This window comes from Vanellus vanellus (genome assembly GCF_965231255.1).
Source record: "Vanellus vanellus genome assembly, chromosome: 7".
Classification (NCBI taxonomy): Eukaryota; Metazoa; Chordata; class Aves; order Charadriiformes; family Charadriidae; genus Vanellus; species Vanellus vanellus.
This window is the reverse complement of record NC_138912.1, coordinates 36,869,925-36,886,852: the sequence shown is the minus strand read 5'-3', so window position 1 is coordinate 36,886,852 and position 16,928 is coordinate 36,869,925. Positions and strand designations below refer to the sequence as shown.

General features: G+C 40.7%; 1 protein-coding gene across 1 annotated transcript; it reads right to left on the bottom strand.

The window, feature by feature from the left end:
* Window positions 1-3,392: 3,392 nt before the first annotated feature.
* KIFBP (kinesin family binding protein) lies at window positions 3,393-16,553 on the bottom strand. Its single transcript, XM_082486594.1, has 7 exons — window positions 16,197-16,553; window positions 13,680-13,778; window positions 9,580-9,659; window positions 9,296-9,479; window positions 8,051-8,135; window positions 5,569-5,678; window positions 3,393-4,838 (listed from the first exon to the last, which is right to left on the bottom strand). The coding sequence occupies exons 1-7, from the start codon at window positions 16,545-16,547 to the stop codon at window positions 3,960-3,962; spliced, it is 1,788 nt and encodes a 595-aa protein (XP_082342720.1). The 5' UTR covers window positions 16,548-16,553; the 3' UTR covers window positions 3,393-3,959.
* Between the last annotated feature and the right edge of the window lie 375 nt (window positions 16,554-16,928).

Sequence of the window (16,928 nt, the reverse complement as noted above, 5' to 3'; positions counted from 1 at the left end):
TTCCTGGGAAGTTATGTAAAAGTAGTTTTCAACCAAATTTAAAATCTGCATTAGTCATTTGTGGCGAGCTCTGAAGTAGCCAAAGATGTTGCAACTGAAGAGGAAAGAAAGTTGACAAACGCTTCTCACCACAAATTTACACACTCGATTTTAAAGTAACAGTCTTTAGTTCTGTAACTTCAAGACTATAGAAGGGTTGGCCTTGTGAGCTGCCAGTTTAAGTCCTCCTTCACAGAGCATTTTGTAACAAAAAGTTCCACAGAAAATATCTAGGTAACACTGACTAGCTCAGTCTTTTAAAAGAAACACACGAGTAAAGCTCATGCTCCCTCTCTTAGTGCTGAGTGAAAGGAAAACACCAAACAAAACCGAGATGCGTAAAATCATGCGTTAACAAGATCAGCCTTGTTTCTCGTTGTCTGATGTCAAGCTTAATCAGGCTCCTGCAACATTTCCGGATGTGGAAGCGCAGCAGCAATCACACACAGCACCAGCGCTGCACTGATACATGGCGGCTTCTCCATTTTGCAGATAAGAGAAGGAAACCAACTGCCTCGCCAGGACCACGCAAGCCTGTGCCAGGGCAGGACCAAAACTCCCAACAATGAGCTTTCAGGCAGGTGAACAGAGCAAACCAGCCCGGACACCTTTTGCTTTTGCCACATCGAGGCAGCAACCACCACTACCGCTCTTGCAACACAGGGGACCGGCTTTCCTGCTGCAAAGGGGAAGCGAGGGCTCGCTTCTGCCTGCTTTCCCCAGTGCTTCAGCTGGCTTAAGAGGGAAGAACGGCAAAGGACACGTCTGTCACCTGCTGATGCTCTCCTCCAGTCTGGTCCCTTCCTGATTGACCCGTTTTATAGCACATACCATGTCTTCAGCCAGCATGAGAATTAAGAGCATTTCAATTAAAAACAAGACTGCATTTTTAATCAAACCAAATTAATTCTTGTGAGTATTATGCAAAATTTGAAGAAGTACGCTGAGGTTATAGCTTCTGTGTTCAGGAGATCTCACACTCGATACGAATTCTGTACAAACACGGGCTTCTTGTAAACCTCGCTGCTTTATGCTGGCTAAGGAGAAAAAATTAGTAGAACAACAAAAAGGAGGTTTCAGTTGCAACATTTTTTTGCTGTACAAAAAGGAACAGAAATGCAGGTTAAACGGAGTTCACAGGATCCTAATCTTCGAAATAAATGCCTGACCTCACACATACTTTAGTTAAAACTCAACATTCCTGAAGGGAGCTTTGCTCCCTAATCCAACAAGCTTCCCTCCTTCCCCCCCCCTTTTTTTTTAACTAAATACACAATCTTACTTAAGTTCATTCTCTTAAATCATGGAACAAATAGGAATTATTCAAAAGGTTTCCTTAAAAAGATATGCCTTAAAAGAACCACAATGCAGCATGTTGTGCTGAGCATCTGGCACCATATAGTCTCCAGTAATAAAACATACTTAACTGGTGGCAGTCTTGAACGCTTACTATAAGAGATGAAGAATTGGCATAATTGGTTTCTGTAACTCTGTATGCATTTATATGAAATGTATTTACATTGTACTGCACGGTATTTAAGAAGAGCTGCAAAGCTGAAATGTTCTGGGATATCTTCAGAGGAGAGAGGTCTCCAAACCACAGCCCCAACCACACAGCAGTGCTGAAAAAGCTCCGATCCCTCCTATTTCCAGGCCTTCTTAACCATGGACCCACTCCTACCTGTCTGCTGAGCTCTCACTAGGATTTCGGTGAACTCAGGGTGTTCCTCTGCCCACAATGTCTCATTAAAAGCAACACGTAGCCCCTTGCTTCATTCAGCTTTGCCTACCCTGCACGTAACTTTCAACACTCACTTGAGACCAGCATTTGAAAGATATGACAGGATTATTCTATTTGTAAAGAAGAAAGTCATTTTATATACTGGTTTAGCCCACAATCTATCCTTCCCTAAATTACAAGTAAACCAAGTTTGATGAGCCAATTCTTGCTTTAAAAAATTTGCTCAAAGGCCCTCATAGGTGGAATAATAAAGAATATGGGAAGGGGAGGCAGGAAATCACCTTCTTCTACTCAAATATGAAGCTAAACATTAGTAGAAAAAATTAACTTTCAAATTATGAGTTCATGGTAAAAGTGCAATTGCAATAACAGAAAAAAATAAAGCACAGTACAGCCCACTCAGAACTGTTTCGCTGAGAAACTATGGGCCGCCCTACCTTCAGGCCACAGGAAAACTGAATTAAAGATCAGACAGCAGAGCAGAAACTCCTAAAGGCTGACTAGACAGTTATTAAGACAGAAACAACACACACACACGCACACTCTCTCCCTTAGTCTATACACATGCAGGTAGCTGGTCTAGTTTTGAGTTTTGCTGCCTCTCATTTCCAGGACCCATTTGTTGCCCTATTTGTTTGCGGTCAGAAGCCTTCTGCAGAGAATTCCGCAAGCTAGAGATTTTTACCACACGTTTAAGATGTACCCGCTTTCTTGCTTGTGCACGCTTCCCCCTCACACCCTCCAAGCTAACGTCATTTTTTCCCCCCTCGTTTTCCAGAATAATCCAGTTTGACTGTTTTCCTTCAATGCCCTCTATTACTGTAAACATCTTCCCACGAGTTTGACAGCAATAAGACTGCTGGTGCACAGAGTGGGACACCCCATCACCTTGTCACTTCACTTTCCCCATATCCCCCGGCATGTCTGACCATGATTTCACTATACAGTTGGACAATGTGCTCAGCCTACATTTTATCCAAAACAGGTCCTGGTTCATAATCCTCCTATGGACACCAGAAACAACAAAGACAACACCTTGGGTGAGAAATGCAGCCTGATCTTTCATAAAGAGTAAAGAGGTGGCTAAATTAGAACAAGGCAAAGGTAATAGGTTGCGTAAGACCAGGAACATTGCCAGATCAGCAGGTCCTTAATGAGAATTGGGACAGTTTTGATAGAGAAGTCAGTGATCGATGGCAAATGGGCAGATTTTGAATAGTGCGTCAGCAGCACTGGGATCTAGAGCAACTTCAGAGAGGTCCCTACTAGCAGTTCCTGTTAAGACAGCCCTTGGGCTCCTGACCAACACAAGGCAAGAAGCCTTCTGTGGCATCCCAGCCCTTTAAGCTGTATTCAGCAACTGTCTGGAGCACCAGCGCACAGCACCTCTACCCTGTGTATTCTCTACAGGGTGTTAAGAACAGGGTATCTCTTCCCACACAAATGAGAAAGTTTGCTGCTTTCTTGCTCTTGGTTCTGGCACTTCAGTTGTGCACATGTTTTTACCAAAGACGCTCACATAGAAACACTTTCACAACTATTTATTTTGGCCAAAGTTGTAATGTGTATCATATCTTAGACACAAGGAAACAGAATTCTAAGGACTCTGAGAAAAGATTTTGCCAAGCTAGTCCATTTATTGAGCCTCTATCAACTAGGTTTTGATTAACAGGGAAAAACAGAAAACACTGAGCAACATACAAAATAAATATTGAAAATAACAAAGTTCCCTTCATACAGATACAGTTTTCTGGGGACAAATGTTAGAAGAGAAAGTATATTCTAGTTGGAAGAACGTGCCTTGGGTTTCTTAGAAATATTTTTGTAGAGAAACAGATTCTCTTAGAAGAAAATTTTCATACAGCACTACATTTAGAAACTGAACTGTACACCAAAGGGAAAAACTGTAAGGGAGAAAACGTTTATATTTACATACAGGACAAACAATATAAAGCATTAGTTGGACATTCACTTTACATTTAAAGTTTATACCATTAGTGTGGGTGAGCTACTGAACTGGAGAGCTCCGAGTTTCTCACAAAGGTATACTAGTGGAGGCTCTAGTTGGACTGCCGAACTGTGGACACCTTAGTTCTATCAACCAGCACGGAAGCTGTCTGACAGCACTGGTTTTGACAAATATCATTTTAATAGTGCACATTTCCTTCAAGGCAAGTATTTATATGAACGGACACAGCTTTGCTCTTAGCCTCTCCATTCTTGTTGGAAGAAGACCCACCATCTCCTTACTGAGTTCTAGTTCAGTTTCAACAGCACGGACAGCATCTGGGTACTTCTCACAATAGTCTACCAGAAATGTGTAATATTCCAATGATGTCTGCATATTTTCCAGTTGCTTTTTGCTATCTGAAGTAATAAGCTTACCATACAGTCGTGCAATATGAAATTTAGCCACCATTGCAGGGCGAAGAACATCTTCCTCAAGCTGCTCAGGAAACACCCTATCTGGGTTCCTCAAAGAATCCAAGAAGAGTTCATAGTATTTGATCGCTAACTGAGCCAGAGAATTAATTTTTTTAATTGTGTGGGGGTCTAGCTCCTCTAACCTGTTGCCAATAGCTATCTTTAAATCCATCATCTCGTAATAGGTGTCAGCTAGTTCAAACTGAAGCTGCCTACTAATCAACAGATAGTACTGAGGATTCAAGTCTACATATATAGACTCCAGCATGTCTAGTCTACGCTTGTGCATTTTGCAACGTCTTTCATAGTCTTCTTCAAAGAAAGCAAGTACCTTAAACAAAGCACTGTGATCCTGAACAATTTCAATGTGGTCGGTAACATAACCATCAACCTGAAAAAACTCTTTTGCTTCCAGAACATAGTTCTGACCAACTAGGAAGATTTCTCTGGCTTCTTGAAAATCTAAAGGATATACACTGCTCACTTTCTCTTCCATGGCTAAGACAGAGTCACATATATCACTCGTCCCAAAAAGGACAGCTTTTTTCCTGCCCTTCTCTTTTTCATCCTCTTCTTTTTTCCTTTGGGCTTTAAGTTCCAATTGTCTGTCTGGATCCAGCTCTCCTATGTTATCCTGAAATGACAAAGCATACTAATTAAAAATGCACGTGGCTTACGAAGAGTGACTTACACTGAATCGTTTTATTTATGAATTACCTTTGAAATACAAACTAGTTGGCAACAAGACAAAAGAAGACACTTTGGCATATTAGACCTTATATTCACAAAAAATCATGTAAATTACAGTCTTGATTCTGTAAAAACATAAGGCTAAGACAATGTAGTCTCCCTGTGTGACAATATAGTCGAAACAATATACGTAAAGCCCAAAGGGGTCCTCCTTCTGCAAAGCATTTCAGCAAATGCTGTTTTAAACATTGTAATGACAGATGAAATGAATGTAATGAATGCCTGAATGAATCAAAGGCTTGAATGAATAAGAGAAATCAGCATACAAAACTGTTGCATATTAAGATGTTCTTACTAGCAGTTAAACAAGGAATAATCTGCCAAATCAAGAAAGCAAGAAAATGCAGCAGAGAGGAGGGAAATTCATGGAGTGGCTGTACAAGCAGTGCACTGATCACGCTACAGAGCTGATCTATCTGTACTTATTTCTAAGGGCTGCATTAAAGTTGAAGCATACTATGAAACAGCCGCTACATTGCAAGCATTTACTATGTTATTAATTGAGCAATAGTTTATCATTTGCTACCAACTATGAATTGATTCCTGTTACAAACACCAAAATAGACTTTCTTTGTTTTTAAACAATGATAGCTACAGAACAGAATTTTAGTTACCTCAAGTAATTTCCGAGCGCTTTGCAGGAGATTCAGGCAATACTTAATCCAGCACCTTGCAATTTCAGCTTTTCTCTGTCGAAGGTCCTGTTGGTCTTGCTCCATTTCATCTATTGAATGGACATAAATACATAAAAATCTTAAGTGAAGTCAAGCACTCCAGCAAGAACATCAAGTGTTACATACAAAGAACAGGTTACTTGTATTTAATTTTTTCTTGTTTTTAGACAGAAACATCTTCTCCATGTTAGTTTATATAATAATTCTGTGAACTGTCACTCTGGTAGAAAAGTCATACAGATTAACATGGATCTGTCATGCATTAATTCTTCCAAAAAAATAGATCACAATGTATGTTCAAAAAGACCTTTGATCACAGAGATGTTTTACTGGAAAAAAAGATTTTCATGTCTCTCTGTAACAGGAGAAAGAAATCAGGACAGTTTGTTTTCTAAGATTCAGCTGCCTGCCCAGTAATTGTTTTGGGGGATGATCAGGGCATTTGTATTGTGATGGGCCTCAGACTTGCTACCAAAAAGGGGAACAAAAGGAGGGGAAACTTTCTTTGGTTAGTCTACCTGGTACAGATATAAGTTTTATTAGCTCTGCAACTTCTGTATTTTGCTCCCCACTGGTACAAGTAGCAGCACTACTGATGTCTCAAGATAACGTTTTCAGAAACCGAATGGATTTCAAAGATAATTCATTTCCCAGTCTCTAGCAGAAGGCAGCGAGTCAGCTGAACAATGAGGGCACACCAGCATTCCTGTTCACCAAATAAAAAGCCAACTTCAGACTCAGATCCACTGTGTTCATTATCTTTCAATAGAGCCAATCAAGTAGTTCTTATTAAGGAAGTGAGAACTGTTGCTAATCTAAGAAAAGGCACCTTTACTAAATATCTCTGTTTATATTCTGATTAACATGACAAAATGAATGTGCTTCAGAGTGGCCAATGCTGACTGCGTATTAGTCCTTCTGTAAGTTAGAATTTTCTGCAAAATGATCTCCAAGTCCACAGCCCAGCTCTCTGTACCATGAAAAGGAAGGGAAAATAGGATAAACGTTTACTCCATTGAAACAAACACAAATATCACTACTCCCATTTGGTGTAAGAGGAAGTCAAGACAGAAGAAGTTAGTTGACTTGACCAAAAGTCACATGAGAAATCTATACAGTACAATTAATATCAGGACTCTTATCTACCACTTCCAGTCATGCACCTGAATTTGAGACCGTAACTGACTGTACGTTTCTACACACCTACTGAAAACATAACCTCATTTTTTGGCCTAAGTATCATATTAATGAACTCTGACAACTGTGCTACGGAAGCCCATAAACACTGATTCAGACCTACTGCATATTTTGTAATATACTGATTTCAGCATAACCTGACTCTCGACAGGCCTGTTTCCCTGAAACTGAAAAGCTTTTGGACATCATCCTCAAAGTATTTAAATAGCAACAAAGGCAACTGCATAGAGTTCTATATTTTTTGAGCTAAGAGAAATACTACAAGCAATTAATTTTATGTACTGTCAGTGAAGTTCAATTAAGTAAAACTCAGTTGTGTCTATTCAGGTTATATTTTAACCTGAAATAACACCACCAGTGGATTAAAGAGCTTGTTTTCTAAACAGCTCAAACCATTAAAAGTTAACCAATATATTCACCGCTCAGAGTTATGAACTCGCATAGGGGCTACCCTGAGTACTTGCACACTCTCTATGCATTAAAGCTCGATTGATTTGAAGCTTTCAGTTGCCCAAGACACCGATGTAAAACGCTGTGCTGTAGATAAGCAAAGACTAAGCCTCAGACAGATGTTTTATGTTGAGCACTGACACTATCATGTAACCACAGGCCCTTAGAACTGCGGTCATTTCTCTAAAAGTTTCTTTTATTGATCTTTGTACTGAACCACAAAGTTGTTCCTTTGCATCGATACCCAAAACAACAAGGAGGGGAGCTACAACTCCAAAAATAGCTGTTAATTAGGCTGCAGCATCCAGAAACAAAAGACAATACAAATAACCTCTGGATTTGTGATTTTTTTTTTTTTTTTTTTTTTTTTTTATTAAAAGCTGCGTTTTCCCCTCCCTCTTTTAAAAATATTCCCAGGAAGCATCTGGTTTGGTTCATTCAATCATTGCCCTCACAGAGAAGCAAAGGTAAGCTGCATTTTAAGCACATGTACAAGGACAAATGTGTGAACAGAGACATTGCCACTACTGAAATGGATATGGTTTTAAATTTCACTTTTATTCTGGTATGCTTTCTGAAACACCAGCAAGAAGCACTTGAGTTTTTCCTCACAGGGTTTATTCATAGCCAGTCTTAAGCAGTAGTAGCAGCTCTTCAGAAACATTCCGCTTTACCGGCTTAAATCTTGTACATGCTACTGAACTTCACTTCTAACATTACCTATCAATGATGTTTAATTCACAGTATTTTATTCAAAACTTTTGTATGAACTTACTGTCTTCAGCAGATGGCACCTGTCCAGCTTGGCTAAAGATGACGCTGGCTGCTGCTAAACAGTGGCGGGCCTCCATAAAGCATTGCTGAGAGAAACAGAAGCGGCAGCGTTTATCACTGGTATAAGCAGCCCAAGCACTGCTCTCAGCTCGGCTAAACCCCTCGCCTCAAACAGTACAGACACATGAACACAAGGGAAACGATAGAACTGAGAGGCTCTGGAGCATATTCCCCTGGCCACTGGAAGAAAATACACAATTTTTCCACGCCTACTACTGAATACAGTATTTTCTAACCAACCATTTTCTCTCTACCGCAGCCACAATAGCAAGCCTTGCCTTTGATATCAGATACATACACTGTGAACATTTCCACTGTTCTCATCTATGCTACTATCACTTCCTTGTGGTAACGGAAGTGATGTCTTGTGGTAAAGATTGTATCACAGTGCGTTAGTCGGAGTGAGCTGGACAGACAACACAACATTGTGAGTCAGATTTAGATTCCTTTACTCACATTTGGCAGTGTGTTGCTTAATGATTAGTGTTATCAATGCATCAAAAAGATGTGGCAATTACAAGTTACGACTGAAATTAGCATTAACTGACTTAGGTACAGCAGAAGTCTTAAGCATCAGAAAAAAGCATCCGAAGAGTCTGGAATATAGAAATTCCTAAATAAAACTGAAGCGTTTCCTAACACAGTGGATTATTTAGAGTCAACACAGATGTGTGGAAGGAAACAGTGACCATCTTACATATTTGCTTTAACGTTCACACAGGCTCAAACAAGTCTTAAGCACATGCTAAGGTTCAAAAGACAATCATTTACAGGAAACATACATGTGCAATACCTTGATCCTCAGATGTTTTTGGTTTTAAACTCTTTATTATAAGAGAACAATGTAATTACAAGAAACAATTTAAAATTAAGCGATTATAACCTTAAAGTGTTATTACGAGCATCATGTCACATCACTGCTGATACTTCATAAACTACAGAGCTTTTCTGCTGTCTACACCCCTGCTCATTTTTCCCATTGCCATCACGACACCACAGAAAAGCTACTACGTCCTCTTCAGAAAAACCTAACAGATGTTTCATATCAGAAGACAACTCATAGTCTTATAGGAGCACATTTTTAATTCGACACAGAGCCCTGTCTCAAACAGCTGTTTAAACAATCGTCTTACTTGATAGTTCTATCTGTGACATAATTACAGCAGAAAAACATTAAGTATATTACCTTAGAGAGATAGTACTGTGACAAAGTAGCAGCATTGAGTGCCCATTCGACTGGATGGTAGCCACAATACTCAAGCTGTCGTTTAAGGGTAGTATGGCAATACTGAGCAGCCTTCTCAATCATGTCCAGGTGTTGGTAGACTTGTGCCAAATAATACAGAGTATGTGTATAGGCTTTTTCAAACCTGGAAAAAACAACAGTCTCTTTAGATGTCTCCCCCCACCCAATATACCCTCAGTAATTATAAAAGTAATAACAAACTAGGTATGTGACTACAAACCCACCTTTTGGATCTTTCTTGGTCTGTGATTTTTTCTTCTTCTGCCATGAAATGTTCACTGGGATCCAGGGGAGGATTTCCATCCTGGCAAGAGTACATGATATATTCAGTCAACTACATTTCTCTTACTTTGTAATACAGTGCTCCCTCTTCTGGCTGCAGATGATTTACCATTTTTCAATCCCAAATTGAACAGAATTTCATATAATTCATCTACACCTCTCTCAATGTCACATCTCTGGAGCAATTCCAGAAAACTCACGAGATCTGGAGGATGAAAGCTGCGATTCCACACAGAATTACAAGGTTTTCAGCTTGTAGAAGACTTCTGCTTACAGACTTCAAAGTAATGCATGCTGACTGCACCAGAAATACTCAACCTGGATTCTGCAGGACTATAATTGGGTGTCTTTATTTTGTACAATAATATCGTGGTTTTTAAAGCAGCAATTTAATACTAAGCGTGCCTTCAAGTGCGAAGTATTCATTTGCTGAGCTATACTAACCAGTAACAAGACAACATCCTGCAGGAAGTACTGCAAAGAACATTATGTGCAGAGAGTGCTCAGCAGACCTGCTGTAAAGACTTACCACTGTGAAATGACCCCCTTTATTCACAAGCTGGTAAGACTATTTACTCAAATATATGAATAAGAAAACAGGCAACATATTTGAAGGATGAAGCTGCTAAACCTTGATATAAGGCATGACCTACATGCAAGTTATTAATGATGTGAACTACTTCATTTAAAACTGCTTTTTCGTTTTTTAAACCATTAATTCTGTCAGAATCATTATACAGAGACAGATCCTGTGACACATACAAAAACTTATTTTCCTTGATCAAGAATGGAAAGTAAGATATCGCTGTGCACACAGAAGTAACTCTGATTTTAAACTTACTTTTGCACATGCTGAGACATTAATTTCCGAGATGAATGCAGAATGGTGACAACTATACATCTTTCAGCAGTGCTCTGTTCAACCTTGTCTTAAAACAACTGTCAATAAAGTTAGCCAGCATAACTGGCAAGCCCAACAGATTAACATGCCTTATGGCAAAGTTTTATTAGTCTGTGCTTATCTAATTTCCTTCGGAATTGTAAGTTCAGAAGTCAATTCTAAAACACTGCTGTTGTGATTATGGTTTACATCAAACCAGGACATACTGCAAATGAAGGTGTCTTTCTAAAGGTGGCTTTTTTCATTACACAGTGCATGTGTGAAGGATGGTCAACATATCTGCTAGCAACACAGCCCAGTTTAGTATGCAACTTTCCTAGCTCTTTCCTAACCCCATTTATTTCTTAGCCCAAGAGAAAGTAAGGCAACAAATAAAAAGCAGTCCAGAGAAATACTTTTCATAAGATGATACAGACTCAGACAGGAACAGGAGCATGGGTAGAGAAGAAAACATAATTCTTATGGTTTTATTTCTCCTTACTAGCAAATTCTGAAGGGATTTGTTTGCTTTTAATGGAAATGTTTCATTCATCTTCAAAGATGGACAAAGGGTCTGAAACAGGTAGGGACAAATAAATAAGAATGTTTAACCTACCAGAGGTGTAGACTTTTATGTAATCTTTCAATCTTTAGCATTTCCTTTTTATACCTCATTATTTTCCAAGATGCGGATTTAAAACCCTCCATCTTGGTTTCTGTAGAGATACAAAAGCTTATAACCTTACAAAGGCTCCCAAACCTTCCAACAAGATTTGCCGTGTATTCTGGCAAGACTATGACCTGGTATTTCTGATGTTAACAAAGAAAGCAATTGAAATGATACAGTAAGCAAGACCCTTGTCTCCTTCCTACATCTACATATTTATCTTCTGATGTCAAGCCTTATGCTTTTTAATCATCCCAAGGAAAAGCTCTGCAACTCTCCTCTTCCAGGTGCACTTCATTAGCCTAAGCTCCTGATCATACAGTTAAGCACCCTCAGATTTTCACTGTATTGCATTGAACAATCAAACAGCTTTCCTAAAAGCAAGATGTTGCTACAATAACTCATCATGTTTTGAAAAGAATTTAAAAACACATATGAACTCAAAGCATTCAGGAGCAGAAAGTAAAAGGATCTTTTAACTCTACCAAAATATTTTTTGCTTGAAATTGCCCTGTTTTTTCATCTTTAGGGGGAAAAAACCCAACCCCACCAAATTTGTAAGTTAACTAGACACAGTTAGTAAATGTGGGAATATAAGGGAAGATTGGCCAGGAGGACTGTAAACACACCAAGTGACTGGCAGCTGGGGTGTAGAAAAACACATATATCATACTAATCATTGTTTAGTCTTGTGCGTTTGACAAGTAGAACATCTGTGTTTAGATAACATAAGCCTGTGATAGACTTAGAGGCACCCTATCGAACCTGCCCGAGATTCCTGCCTTGCTGTGGGTAAGATCAAAGCACAGTGGTAAATTACACATGCATGAATCCCCGATATATAGGTGAAAACAGCAGGTTTGGTGATCCTCGATCACAGACCGAGCTCCATGGTGCCTGCATCCCCCACTTGTGTGCCCGGGTGCTGCTGCTGATCCCCCAGTTGGCAAGATAATGAAAATGAATTTACTCTTTGCATTTAATCTGTGGTTTGTGGCTGTTCTCACACAGTAAACAACTAAATCCATCAGTTCAGGAAAATGCCTCTATCATCAACAGTTTACCAAAGATTTCCAGAGAGGAGGGCTTCCTGATAGCCAACTAATGGGGAATGTTAAGAAAAGTATATTCACATTTTCATAATTTGTGAATGATGAATGTTGACACGTTTGTATAAATCCTAAAGATCAAACACCACTGTGAGGAACTCAAGTCCTCTTTATAAACCATAAAGCAGTTAGACAAGCTCCCCCATGCCTTCTGGGTTTGGGGTTGGGTTTTTTTTTGTTCATTCTTTGCAGATCATGTCAAACAGTACAGTATTTTCAGAGAAACATGACACAAGTCTAATAAAGTTACCACAAAAACAGCCTTTTGCTGTAGTTCATTTAAAAAAAAACAACTCTTTAGGCATAACTATGTTTGACTATATAATGCCCTGAAATATAAGTGGCAAATAAAACAACATTGGGCAAAAAATGTGACAAGTGATCTGATGTGGGCTTACTGACAGTCATGTATGTATACCCTAGTCAGTCAGCAAAGCCCCAGGAGGAGCTAACAAAAAGTAACCGTTTCAGAAAAGCCCACAGTGAAAATGTGAAGTATTTGGAAGCGTTGTTTAATCCACTGAAATAGATGGTAGGTACCAGTTCAACTTCACAATCACTAGAGCAACTACCAGAATCTTTTAGAGGCAATGTGGAAGCTAACAATATCATACCTTGCTGGGTATAAATATCAAAGTTAAATATTAGGAAGAAATTAGACAGAGGGTCTGTAGAGAGATGTAGTATCTCTAGTTACACCAACCGATCCAGAGGGCAGAAAATAAACAGACAAGCTTTTCAGCACCAAAAAACCCTGCTCCTTTAAGGCCACAAATGTTTTTAGCTCACTCATGAGCTGTCCCTGAGGCAAGTCAGTGTAGGAACAGCTTTGCAAAAAGCTTAAAAATAGCACAAGGGAGTCTTTGTTGATACACAGAAGAATCCACAACTAAACAGTTGTTTAATATGCATGAGAGGTTTAGCTGTTTATAAGATTGTCCCCTTGGATATGGAACTAAACTACTTGCCTCAACAAAATACTGTGCACAGTCAGAGCAAACCATGCAAATATTAGTTTTGTTTCCTTTTCCCACTGAAAGCAATGGACTGACATTTTACACTAGTTTCAGTCTTAATTAAAAGCCAAATCCTACCTGGCTTCAACTTTGGATTATCAATTCAAAGAGCTTACAAAAAGGACCATAATTTTTGAGCAAAATTATTTTCCTGAATAAGTCCTTTTTGAAATTAGCAAGTGATCCTCTAGTTTGCCTCTTCCTACGCTAGCAATACAAATCATATCACTTTTGAAAAGCACCACAGCAGCCAGCATAAAGTACAGAAACTCAAGTTCCATTGTACTTTTTTTTTTCCCCCTCAAAGATTACTAAAACTGTAAGTGGCACATGAAAGTAAGACCTGCTGCAATATCCATAAATACAGTACCTCTTTCATGTATTGATTATACAAAGCTTCTGCAGATTCCAAGTAAGTTTGCGCAGTTTTAATTTCATCCCTTAAAGACCACAGGATACCTAGATTGTTCTAAAGGTAAACAGAAAAACATATTAATTATTTTCTCATTGTATTCCATTTACATTACACATTTTCTCCAAACATTTTATCAGTCTTATCCTTATAGATACGTGTTCTAATACAACAGAAAGCAAGAAAAAGCAAAAATTGTGCCCACCCATTTTATCGCAAGTTGCTCAAACAGGAGGGGTTCTCACACAGCGGTAAACACATACAAAATTCACCTCACAAACTGTAACTTTCTGTGTTTACTCTGCTAAATAAGGACTGGTCTGTTCAATTAATGAGCTTTTTCCATACAGTATGGTCTCCATCTGATTCATGCAGCTTTTATATCGTATAGAAATATCATTAAAAGAGCCAAGGAATTAGAAATTTGTCACGGCTGTAGAAAAATTCAACAGGAAAAAGATATGCTTGGAATGAATGCTTGTATATTTTCAACAATGAATAGAGATGAAAAGAACCATTAAGATGCAAAAGCTACAGATTCCTGTCTTTAAATCAAAATTACAACCTACATAGTAACATTACTGCATCTGTGAGCCCACCTTTTACAAAAAGTGCCTCTAATTTTATTAATAAGATGGAAGCATTAATAACAGTCTCTGTCTGATGTGCTCATGTAATTCCTAGGCAGTGTTATTACAAAATCCAACAGAGCCAAACAAAAAAACCCTTCAAGAGTTAGAATGTGTAGTTGTGTGCCAGCCCTGTGTCCCTTTCAATTCCATTTATTTTACTATTTTTATACAAAAGCATCACATAGCATGATGTTTATGAACCGAAATACTTTGCCCACGGCTGAGCAGTGGAATGGACCAAATTTTATTAGACAGAAACTGATGCACATTGTTATGCAGAAGCTCAGAAATTAGAAGTAGGGCTACAGAAACAGGCCCAGCAGGGAAAAGGAATGCTTCTTCTTTCAAAATAGAAGTCGGTGCCGTGACAGCATACTCTACATGTCCTAGAACATGGAAAAGTAGGGCCACTGATGACAATAACTGCTTTTGTATCAGAAATGTTTTTAATTACATACTCAAGCCTTTTACAGCCCTTGGGACGGAAAGCTGAGCTCATTTACCATCACTGCTCTCAGCTGCCTGCCTGATGATAGTGCCAGACAAGAGTAGACCTGTTTACTGTTGGACCACAGCACCTCACATGTGTAATGCAGAAACTTTATCCTGCTGTTTCCTAAAGGCCCCAAAACAGGAAAATCCACGCAAACGTTTGTCCAATAGAGAGAAGTACTGCTTTCCAGCACACCCATTCAAAAGCACAGCGGAATCCCTGGCCCTCAGCCACAAAAGCAACAACTCCCCAGCAACACACACTGGGAAGATGTTATCTCATTTTGACTGGCTTCTCAAGCAATCTCCAATCTTATAATGGGTAACAGATTTGTAGCAAGCGGTGTATCCAAACACAGGCTGAAGGACAACCGAGCAGATGTAATCTCACGAATTCCAGACAACTCAGTTAGTTTAACCAATGTAAGACAAGTCACTGTTTAACTAGTGCCTTTCCACATGAACACACATTCCTTGACAGTTTTGTTTTTTTTTAACTCCTTTTCCACGTTTAACAAGGAAGTACTACTGAGCTTTTTCTAATTACAGCAACCATTTTTGACAGACACATCTAAATAACTGCGCCATTTAATTTCAAGTCTAGAGATAGATGTCTAACTATACACCAGCTGCCATGATGGAGCAGTTGAGCAAATGCCTTTTTGTGAATCTTCCCATGGTAAGAACTAATTTTGTTAACAGTCTTACTTTCTTCAGAATAAAGAGGTGAATATCATTACTTCTAGCCCTACAAAACTGTATTTACCCATCTGGAATGAATATAATAAAGAGATAACAGGAAAGGCTTTAAAGCAAGAAAGTAAGCAACAACTTTTGAGAACTATTTACCTTTTCAGGATACTGCATAAATAAAAGCATCTCCCAACTTTACTTTGACAACAAACGACAGTTAAGGAATCTCAAATAAGTTCTGGACCTACTAAGGTCTTCCACTAATTTATTCTTGCTCAGTTCTTACAAGTTCTGTCTCCGTATATGCTGAAGTGCCTTGTCAACACCTAGTTTCTGAGGAGAACACACTGTTAGATGCTCTGCAGGCCCGGAGGCATCAGCGGCGAGCTTGAACGAGAGCAGCATCCCTCCGCAGCCCTCACCGGTGAATTATTTCTTCGAGCATGAAATAACCGCCAGCAGCCCTGATGTTTATTACTATTAAACAAGCCGTACCCATCAGGGGATCGACGGGCCAGGAATCTCCCTTGCCCTATGCGCGGAGACCACGCAGCACGGCCCGCAGACCCAGCACCCCCCACCGCCTCACGCCACCGCGGCCTCCCCGGGCCCCTCAGGGGCCGCCGGGGCAGCCCCCACCGCAGCCGCCCCAGCCCACCTGGGCCTGTATGTAGAGGGAGACGCAGTCTGGGGAGAGGCGGTGGGGCTCCAGGAGCTGCGTGCAGCGCTGCAGGTGCTCCTCGCCGGCCGACAGCTCCTCGGTGTCCGTGTGGTTGACGCCCAGCTCGTACTCCAGCACGGCCCGCCGCACGGCCAGCAGCCGCGCCTCGTCGCCTTCCTCGGCGGCGCTCAGCAGCTGCTTGACCTCCTGCAGCAGCGCCCGGGCGCTGTACTTGGAGCGGTAGGGCTCGGTCTCCGGGTCCTTGCGGGACTCCACGGTAGAGAGCGTGCGGGCAGTGCGGAACTTCTCGCACACCGCGGCCCACCCGCCGCTCGCCGCCGCCGCCATCTTCCCTCCTCCGCCGGCCGCCCCGCCGCACGCGCAGCCACCGCCTGACGCGCCGCCAGCCAATCACCGCCGAGCTGCGGGACGGCCCCGCCCCCCTCCCCCCGCCCCGCCCCGCCGTCATGGCGGCCGCAGCGCGGTGCGTGCTCCGCCGCTGGCCTCCCACGCTCCCCTCTCCTGCTGTGATCGATTCTGACCGTTTTTCCCCCACAGACTCCGTGACGGGGTTGAGACCAAACAGTACCAATCATCAGACGGCGACAGGCAAGCAGGAGCACGCCACCGGAGCCCCTGGTGCCGTGGGATGGTCTCAAGGAAGGGTTTCTGAGGAAAAATTTTTTTTAGAACCAGATTTTTTAATGCAAGGGCTGCTGAAGGGGCACG